At 40.0% G+C, this 10,947-nt stretch overlaps 1 protein-coding gene across 1 annotated transcript; it reads left to right on the top strand.

Annotated features, from left to right (window-relative positions):
- Window positions 1-2,883: 2,883 nt before the first annotated feature.
- On the top strand, window positions 2,884-6,579 carry LOC120419288 (uncharacterized). Its single transcript, XM_039581955.2, has 2 exons — window positions 2,884-3,345; window positions 5,592-6,579. The coding sequence occupies exons 1-2, from the start codon at window positions 3,190-3,192 to the stop codon at window positions 6,102-6,104; spliced, it is 669 nt and encodes a 222-aa protein (XP_039437889.1). The 5' UTR covers window positions 2,884-3,189; the 3' UTR covers window positions 6,105-6,579.
- Window positions 6,580-10,947: the final 4,368 nt, after the last annotated feature.

Below are 10,947 nucleotides of genomic sequence, written 5' to 3' on the forward strand. Positions count from 1 at the left end.
ATATCGTGGCACCCGTTTTTTGAAACTGCTAATTTCACATAGCTATAACTCGGCAACGGTACAACCAAATGGCTTCACATTTGTTTTGTTAGTAGATGAAAATGTATAGGTATTTTAATTCCCTGCAAACATATTAAAAAAAAAAAAAGTTCAAATGTGTGCTCAATCAACCTCTGACATTTTTGAGCATGAGCATGAGCATGAGAGATCACCCATGGTTGCCCCTCCGTTGCTGAACAGAACCGTAATATCCTTTCAGCACTACTGATCATAGGCTTCGACGATCTAGTGGTGTTTCCCTTATCAACAGCATGTATGAATGCGCTGAAAAGATAAAACACCATGATTGCTAAAGCAAGATCAGTTGCGAATAGGTAACAGTCATTGGCCACCAACGGCGCCCGCCATGTCAGTTTGTAGACCTCGATTTTAAGTGACGGGAATGTTAGTTAGCGCAGGTTGCTACTAGGGCAGCTGATTTACTCTGTGCTTACACCCCACAAGCGCCAGGAACCTGAAAATTGGTTAGTAGGATAGGGTGTTTGGTCAGGATTCATCATAGAAGATGATGATGCGACCCAAAATCATAGTGTTTGTTGAAAGGTATTATATTTTATTCTCAAGGCAAACAATCGGTTGCTGCGGATGAGACATTTCCCGATTAACTGTTGTTAAATTTTTAATGAAATGGTTCAATCTTAGACAGCCGGCTGTGGAAAGATAAAACCAAATAATATTTGTTTATAGTATGAGGTGTTAAACGCAATGCTGCAATGATAGCGTAGTCTGATTTTTAATTATATAATCATTTAGTTCATGAATTTGTTACGGAATAGACGCGAAGAACTCAATCATCAAGTGCTTTCCTATCTTCTTTCTATTAGCTAGATAAGGTATTGATTTTCGTTGCCTCTCGAGCTACGATGCTATGGAGAGGGCTTAACACACAAACAACTGACGTCGAGCCCTCCGAGCTACGGAGCTATGGGAAGGTCTTTTCAACACAAAAAAAGACTAGCGCACCACACGACGTTCTTGATGAATCAAAATAATTTTGTTACGCGATAAACCTAACGAACTCGGATCGTTTTTATCGAAAACTATATCACAATTCACGACAAAAAGGCGAAACAAAAGGCACACACAAAAAAAAATCACTTTTCACTCCGAATATTTTTTTACGACCACGCGCTCCCTTTGCCAATTATGCACTGATGACGCTGCATTTTCAGAGGGTAATCTTCTCCTCGCAGCGCACAATTCACGACAAAAATGCGAAACAAAAGGCACACACAAAAAAAAAATCACTTTTCACTCCGAATATTTTTTTTACGACCACGCGCTCCCTTTGCCAATTATGCACTGATGACGCTGCATTTTCAGAGGGTAATCTTCTCCTCGCAGCGCACAATTCAAGACAAAAAATGCGAAACAAAAGGCACACACAAAAAAAATCACTTTTCACTCCGAATATTTTTTTTACGACCACGCGCTCCCTTTGCCAATTATGCACTGATGACGCTGCATTTTCAGAGGGTAATCTTCTCCTCGCAGCGCACAATTCACGACAAAAATGCGAAACAAAAGGCACACACAAAAAAAAATCACTTTTCACTCCGAATATTTTTTTACGACCACGCGCTCCCTTTGCCAATTATGCACTGATGACGCTGCATTTTCAGAGGGTAATCTTCTCCTCGCAACGCACAATTCACGACAAAAATGCGAAACAAAAGGCACACCCAAAAAAAAAAATTTTTTCACTCCGAATATTTTTTTACGACCACGCGCTCCCTTTGCCAATTATGCACTGATGACGCTGCATTTTCAGAGGGTAATCTTCTCCTCGCAGCGCACAATTCACGACAAAAATGCGAAACAAAAGGCACACACAAAAAAAAAATCACTTTTCACTCCGAATATTTTTTTACGACCACGCGCTCCCTTTGCCAATTATGCACTGATGACGCTGCATTTTCAGAGGGTAATCTTCTCCTCGCAGCGCACAATTCAAGACAAAAATGCGAAACAAAAGGCACACAAAAAAAAATCACTTTTCACACCGAATTTTTTTTTTACGACCACGCGCTCCCTTTGCCAATTATCTCAATCAACCTCTGACATTTTTGCCGATTTACATGTATGTAACCCCTTAAATTCTTAAATTCTTAAAATGAAAATGTCGTTTTTCCCAACGAAAGTTTTACGATCGAGCACTGTGTTTTAATCTATCAATTATTGGTTGTTTTGAAATTCTGATATTTTTTATATTTTAATTTTTGTCGCCATTTTTATGTTTTGAATTTTTTAAAAATGTTGTTCCTTTTTTTATTTTAAATTTTTGAATATGAAATTTTTGAACCTTTAATATGAAAGAATTTAAGATTTTGTCATTTTTTTTTATTTTAAAATATTTAATTTAAAAAAATTTAAGTAGTTTTTTTAATTTCAGAATTCTAGATTACATTTTCAAAACAACCTATACCTCATGGGTTTCCTACTCAGATAACCCTTTTGAAAATTTAATCTATAATTTTGCAATTTCTGAATGCTTTCCTTCCGAATTCCGTACTTTGATGCTACTTGGAAACCTCAATAAAACTAGACGATTCAGAACCAAAAAATAACACTTTGCTAAGTTTATTATCGCACTTTTCCATACGATTCCTGTCAGATCCTAATGAAATCTCTATTTTTTGTTGAATTTTCAGTTAAATTCACTCAATCCTGACAGGTGCCTAATTTACTCATATCTGAATAGGTTTGGTTTCGTGCTTTCCTCGGTGTAATAGTTGCTGAACATTCTGCCCAAATTATTGTGCCCAACCCTGCGAGCCCTTTCCGTTCCGTCAAACTTGCGCGTCAAAAACAAACAAAAACTGGCCAGGAGAAAGGAATCCAACCAATTTCAAAACAAGCAGGATTTTTCCTCGTCTTATCAACTCGACCAGCTTGAAGTGCTGATAAGATAAAGAAACGGACGCGAACGCAGCGCTGAAATCACAATTCCCTATCCGTGTCCGCGCCTGGCCCGCAATGACTCAACAGTGAATCGTTCAGCGCTCCAGCTTTAAAAGTTGGTGAATTTGAAGTAAAGTTTTAACACATTCCTGAGACGAGGGCAAACGACGCCTACGCCAGCAAGCAGATCGATTTCGAGGCAGCGCACCACCACCCCTCGCGTACCATATGGAAATGGAAGCTGCTCCGGTGAATCCGGCCGATTTGGCCGCGCTCAAGGAACGCATGAAGCTCATCGCGGACGCAGACCCCAAACAGTACCACAACGAGTTCTCCCTGAAGCGCTACCTGAGGGCGTTTAAAACCGTGGACGCGGCATTTCAGGTGAGTAATTTTTTGGTGGGGACGGGGCAATGTCCTCCGAACACTTCCATCACATCATCAATTTGTTTTGCCTTATCGTTTTGCGCCCAAGAACATCATACGACCGACGAAAGACTGCTTGATAGCGGAGGCCCCTCCTCAATTGAGGTCGTGTGTTGTGTGCACTTTCCATTAGCGAGCAGCAGTCGCAGAGTAGGGAAATTTGTTTGGGTTTATTTCAGCTGAGTTTGTGAGCATTAGGTCATCAATCTGGGTGTTCTAAATTTGGATCTTTCAATGGAAAGGGTGAACCTAAAGCAACATTTGGTAAGCAAACTTGTAGGGATTCGCTAGCTCTTGCCAGCTATAATTTTGCGAATCTTCCCCTGTGTTGTGCAACGACACGGAAACAGACTCGACTGATCAAGGCTACCTTACGTGCCATCAACATCCTGCCGAAGCCAACCCGGTCGCACGTAGGGTGACGGCTTATCCAATGCGCTATTTAACATCGGACTTGAGGGAGTTGTGCAAAAAGCGGGTATAGACACGAGAAGCACGGTATGCAACAGGACAGTCCAACTGCTAGCTTATGCGGACGACATTGATATTATAGCGAGAGACCTAAAGACGGTGAAAAGGGTTTACAAAACAAAGTACATGAGAGGGAAGGGCTCAAAGGACGTTTGCCCCCCAAGTCTAACCCCTTTAGCTGTGGATGGCGATGTGCTGGAGGAGGTGAGCAAATTCGTGTACTTGTGATCGCTGGTAACGGCCGACAACGACACCAGCTTAGAGATTCGGACTCGTATCCACTCTGCGAATCGCGCCTTTGGATTACGGAACACCCTGACATCTGATCGAATGCAACGCGCCACGAAGCTGATCCTGTACAAGACACTGATTAGATTGGTTGCCCTCTATGGCCTCGAGACCTGGACGCTGCGGCAAGATGACGAACGAGCCTTTGGAGTTTTCGAACGGAAGGTGCTGCGAACGATCTACGGTGGAGTACGTACAGCTCAGGGGGAATAGCGCTGCTGGGAGAACCGACCATCGTCACCCTGGCGAGAATCGGGAGGCTCAGGTTTGGACGAGGCCCATTCTGTCAGGATGCTCTGTAAACATACCATTTGTTTATCCACTTAAAGGCGGTGTACGATTTAGTCAAAAGAATAGTGCGAATAGCTGTTGAGACATCTGAATCATTCGTAATTTTGGATGGTTTGAAGCAGGGTGATACTCTCTCGAACTTACTGTTCATCATAGCGTTGGAGGTTGGTGCTAGTGATCAGGCGAGCAATGAAACGTAACACTTACCACCAAATCGCATGGTCGTCTCAACCGTCAACCATAAACACTGGCAAGAACAAGTGGCAGTGCAGGTAAAGGTATTCGGAGGTGGAAATAGATGGGGAAAGATTCGAGGTAGTTGATGAATTTGTTTATCTTGGTACACTCGTAACGTGCGACAACGATTTGAGCTGCGAAGTGAAACAGCGTATTGGAGCTGTAAACAGGGCTTTCTACGGTCTCCGTAGTCAACTTAAGTTCCACAGCCTAAGAACGTCTACAAAAATAATGCTGTACAGACCTTGATACTCCCTGTGGTTCTTTACGGTCGCGAGACGTCGACGCTAAAGGAAGCCGACCAGAGAACGCTGGGGATCTTCTAGAGAGGTTGCGTTGCGTTCAACCTTCGACGGCAACTGTGTGGTTGACTGCAAACACGCTGATATCGTAAAAGTCATCAATCACGACAGGCTGAATTGGGCTGTCACGTGGCCAGAATTTCGGATATTCAGAAGCGAACTTGGATAGAGACGTAGCCGGGCGTTTCCACCGCAGACTTGGGACAAGGGAAAAAATTTGAAGACAAGAAGTGTTGATGCTCAACTATTTTAAGAGGACAAGGGAAAATCTCCACGGAATGCCCAAATAAGTTTCGCTTGGACTTGGACGGTTTTTAGGAAGGACATTGACTATATGCAATTGACAACGACGTAGAAGCGGCCAGCAGTGTCGACGAATGTAAAAAAACGGCCCACGATCTAGTATCCTGGAAATTTTCAACTAGTTCAGCGTGCCTTTTAAATACAATTTTATGTTTCCATTCATCCAAGTCATTTAAGTTAAAAAAATAATTAGTTTTTACGCCGACTCGATTTGCATACGAGCTTTGAAACGACGTCGCCGCATAAAACCTAATTGAAGAAGCGTCCACCTTCTGAACACACAATTGTCCTCCACCTGCACACAACAAACAGGCCATCCTGAAGACGAACAAGTGGCGCGAGGAGTACGGCGTCGATCGGCTCGCCGACCAACCGGCCATCGCGGCCAACGCCAACAAGGCGCGCGTCCTTCGGCACCGGGACTGCACCGGCCGACCCGTCATCTACATTCCAGCCAAAAACCACTCCTCCGAGCGGGACATCGACGAGCTGACCAAGTTCATCGTGCACTGCCTGGACGAGGCGTGCAAAAAGTGCTTCGAGGAGGTCACCGACAACCTGTGCATCGTGTTCGACCTGGCCGGGTTCAGCACGTCCTGCATGGACTACCAGCTGATCAAGAACCTGATTTGGCTGCTCAGCAAGCACTTCCCGGAGCGGCTCGGAGCGTGCCTGGTGCTGAACGCCCCGATGGTCTTCTCCACGATCTGGCCCGTCATCAAGGCCTGGCTGGACGAGAACACCGCCGGCAAGGTGGTGTTTGTGTCCGGCGAGGAGGATCTCTGCAAGTACCTTATACCGGACATTCTGCCGACCGACATGTAAGAAGCGTGCGTTGAGTTGCGTTGCGTTGCGATGATTTGTCGCGTTCAATTAACCTTAGAAGCTAACCCACCACCACCACACTCATTCGCTGTTGAACGGCGCAACAAGCTAAACCCCGAGGTAGTCGTTACGGCGTACCACCACGTGGTTGGGTTCAATTACAAGCTTACGTAGGGAATTGAGATATACTTTCAAACACGGTTCTAATCAAAAGGAGAAATACCCTAGAGTCTAGTAGAAAAACTTAACGTAGTACAACTAATTGAACAAACAAACATTTTATTTACAATCTCCCCGTCTTAGGAAAATGTAACCACTCTTCCCCCGACACATACACCGACAAACACATGGTAGAATGGTTTTCTAGCAACTAATACCTACCAAAACTACCAAATAATAACCGTACTAACCACACCTATGAGGAACACACTATTTTCAAACGGTACTTAAAATACCTGCAATTAAAACAATAACAAACAGAACAAGAAAAACAGGAAACAAAATCGATGAATGGGTGTTTAGAGGCTAAGTAAAAGTAAAAACAAATAATATTGTGAGAAGATGTCGTTACTTAAAAGTGAGAGAGAAGGCGATGAAAAAAATACGAAAATAAGAGATACAAAAAAAAAACAAGAACCACTCGTCTATCCGATGCATATATATTGTTGAGAATAAATGTACACACTCGTAGATTGCAGCTAGGAGGGGAGATTTCTTTTCTGTTGGTGGAATATCACATGTCACTTACTCGTTTGAAATGTTTGGTTAAATTTGAATTGTTTATTTTGTCCCATTTAAAAACTAATCAATAAGAAACTGAATAGAAAACTGTTAGAGTCCCACTTTTTGTATAGGGTCCTGTAGAAAAGTTATGCAAAGCTAACAAAACCTAAACTGATCTGAATGTTTTAATAGTTTCTTCAAAAAGTCCAAACAAAAACTTGCGAGAATAACATTCAATATTACTTCCTTTATAATGTTAGTTTCGATTTAAAAAAAAAAAAAAAATGAAAAATATTGTTTTTGAATAGATCGGAAAATTTCACGAATGTTTCATATTTGACCATTGAAAATCGGCCTATTAGTTGTTGAGATATCGACATTAGAAAACGATGGGTTGTTTGGGTGAGACTAAGAAAACATCAATTTTGCTGTTTTTAAATCTTTGCATGGCAATATATCAGCAACTGAAAGTCGTATCAACAAAGTTAAAAAAAAAAACAAAATATAAAGAATTTTCTCAGTTAACTAAAAATGGCTATAACTTGAAAAAGGGTGTATTTTATCAAAATTTCACTAAAGTACTTTTTGATTGCAAATTTGATTTTACATGGAAAAAATGAAGTTGAAATATTTTTGCGACCAATATTTCGTTTTTTATTGAAAAAAAACAGTATTGATTCAAAAATTAATAACTCGGTCAAAGATTTTTTGCACATTCTGGAAAGATTTTTTTTGCACGTTCTGGAAATTTCTGAACAGTTTACATTTGATGTCCCTCAAAACATATCAAAAAATAAAAATAGTGTTTTTTTGCAAATCACGTTTTAGTGACAAAAAGTTAAATTAAAAATCACCAAAATTTTTTGACCGCGTATCATTTTCATTCAGTGTAGACCTACAACTTTGCTGAAGACACCAAATCGATCAAAAAATTCCTTCAAAAGATACAGAATTATCATTTATCAGAATATATCATTATTGTATGGACAGCTGCCAAATTTGTATGGAAAATTATATGGACAAACTAATGATGAAAAATGGCTTCTTTGGACATACCTAAGGCTACCAACTCTTGCTGAGCAAAAATTCGTACACTTTGCCGATATGACATCATGATGTAACAAAAACTGTCAAAGAATTATTTAGATAAATTAAATTTAATTAATTTGAGAATTAAAAATACAAAACTGTGTCGTTTTTACAGCTAACAAATTTCACAAAATGCTATCAGAGTGCTTATGACTTGCACGTTTAAAAGTATTCATAAAATAAACCGTGATTTGAATCAAATCATTATGTTCATTAATTTTTTTTGGTAAAAGTTTACGAAATGTCAAGTTTGCTTTTACGAATAATATCGTTCTTAGTGTTTTCACGAACACTTTTCCAGATTTTTTTTTATTGAAATGGTCCTATAAGGGACCATCCATAAACCACGTGGACACTTTAGGGGGGGGGGGGGGGTATGGCGATTGTCCACGATCCATACAAAAAAGTTTTTTTTTGTATGGACATTTGTCCACGAAGGGGGGGGGGGGGGTAAAACATTCCCAAAAAAGTGTCCACGTGGTTTATGGATGGTCCCTAACATGTGAAACACAACAGTTTATAGGACATAGATTTGTTAATTCAAATGTTCAAATGTTTTCACAAGTTTTAGAAAGCCTTTGGAAATGGATAAATATACAGTATGTAAAAAAGTATTTACACCCCTTGGGCACTATGCACATTTTGTGATGAAACATGTAAAAAATTTAACGTTTGACAGGAACCTAGTACTACGTTTTGTTCAGAAATTCATGCCAATCATTTTGCTACAAAAAGATCATGAAAAGATGATTTCTATAAAAAGTTATATAACAAATACTATTACGAAAATAAAAAAGGTGCAAAAAATGTTTGTACACCTTTCGAAAAATTAACATAAATAATGTTATTTGTTGACAAATCACCATAAATCCAGTCTCCCAACTCCAAATAGGCATTCTTGACTGATTAAAAAAATAATTTGGATTGAATATAAAGTTTACTAACTACTTAGTATAAAAGTTTATATAACTCTGGAAATTCTATATGAAACTTATCTTAACTTAATTTTGCAAACTTTTAATTCGAATAAATGTCAATATATTACCGTAGAATTGCTAAATAAACATTTTGAAGTGGGTATAACACCGTTTTGGGGGTATTTGTATCGATAGAATAGATTTTTCGTTGGAATTTCGTACCAACCCGGAATTACGTCGTCGGAAAATCCACCAGCATCCGAACCGGTCCACAATTCACAAGTCAACCTATGTGGCATCGGAAAGGGCATAACATTTCCGATCTTTTGATACCCATACATCCAGGTTTTCTATAAAACCCACGTTTTTAAATACCTAAGCAAAAACGTTGTTATGGTTTCGTTTGAGCAACCTGCCAAAAATGTATGGAATTTCGTAATTTTTGTTCTCGTGGATCAAACTTACTTTTGCCATAGTTAATGACGTAATTTTTTAATTGACTTTAAAGACAGTTTCAATGCCATTTTTTGCAAAGAATTTAAAATCTCAATTTTTATGCATTTGTATCAGTGCTGTTAAACGTTAATTAACGTTAACGCGTCCGTTAATCGTTAAAATTAACGAAAACGCGAACGGAGCCTACGTTGATCTTAACGAGAACGTGAACGGAGCACGTTAATTAACGTCGTTAATCAACGCGTTAATCCTTCTGAGGCCCCGACTTTGAGGGCCCTTTTATCTCCCAAACGGTAACATCTAGCGGGTTACTTCCAGTTGCATTTTACGGGCATTAACAGTGACTATGAGTTCCCGGTGAGGTTATTTGTCCAAAGTTACCACCGGTTCCGGCAACCCGGAACATCCGTCAAGCATGTTTTTTAAGACTTTTGTCATTCAATCGACATTTGAGCCAATGTTATGAAACGTTGTTTGTAATACATAGGTACACTGACTACCTTGGCCACTCCGGAACCGATTCCATGGTACCACGCAAATGGTTCCGATGATTGTGATATTCAAAAGTCGACATGTTGCTTATCAAATTTAGTGAAATGGAACTCATTAATCAGCTATTATCATGCCGGTGTCCTTTGACCCGATCGGACCAATCCGGAACCGGTTACCGGTGACCGGAGGAAGTGTAGTGAGTATAGGAAAAGTCCTTTCATGCGACATATCAAACTTCATGAAATTGAAAATTATGTCCACTTAGATGCATGTCGATGCCTTATGATTCAATATGTAGATTTTTTATTTTATTCAACTCTTCAACTTAAACTCCAGTGCGATAACTTAAACTCCAGTTTGATAAGCAACATGTCGACTTTTGAATATCACAATCATCGGAACCATTTGCGTGGTACCATGGAATCGGTTCCGGAGTGGCCACAGATGCCCTGAACTGACCCAAGGTAGTCAGTGTACCTATGTACTACAAACAACGTTTCATAACATTGGCTCAAATGTCGATTGAATGACAAAAGCCTTAAAAACATGCTTGAAGGATGTTCCGGGTTGCCGAAACCGGTGGTAACTTTGGACAAATAAACTCACCGGGAACTCATAGTCACTGTTAATGCCCGTAAAATGCAACTGGAAGTAACCCGCTAGATGTTACCGTTTGGGAGATACAGGCCCTCAAAGTCGGGGCCTCAGAAGGATTAACGCGTTGATTAACGACGTTAATTAACGTGCTCCGTTCACGTTCTCGTTAAGATCAACGTAGGCTCCGTTCGCGTTCACGTTTAGGTTAACTTTTAACGATTCCGTTAAGTTAAACGTCGTTAATTTAAACGTTTAACAGCACTGATTTGTATAATGTAGTTGCACTAACACTTAAAAATGGTAAACTTAAATAACAATTAAAGTAAAGGAGCTATAAACACTTTGGCAAACAAACAAACAAACTCGCACTTTTCGCGTTTGACAGTTTGTCAAACTTTCAAACTTGTTTGCGGGTAAACTCGTAGTAATCCAGCTGCGTATAAAGGCCTGAGTGTAAAATAAATTTTGCATTATTTCATGAAATTCTATGTAATATAACACCCTGATATATGTAGCCCATCAGTATCGGAAACCTACTTGAAATGTCAAGCTCATATATGCGTTTATCC

This window comes from Culex pipiens, chromosome 1 (assembly GCF_016801865.2).
Source record: "Culex pipiens pallens isolate TS chromosome 1, TS_CPP_V2, whole genome shotgun sequence".
NCBI lineage: Eukaryota > Metazoa > Arthropoda > Insecta > Diptera > Culicidae > Culex > Culex pipiens.

Coding starts and splice junctions, on each gene's coding strand:
- LOC120419288 (XM_039581955.2), top strand. CDS start 3,190: ATGGAAATGGAAGCTGCTCCGGTGAATCCGGCCGATTTGGCCGCGCTC. Junction 3,346..5,591: donor CCGTGGACGCGGCATTTCAG/GTGAGTAATTTT, acceptor CACAACAAACAG/GCCATCCTGAAGACGAACAA.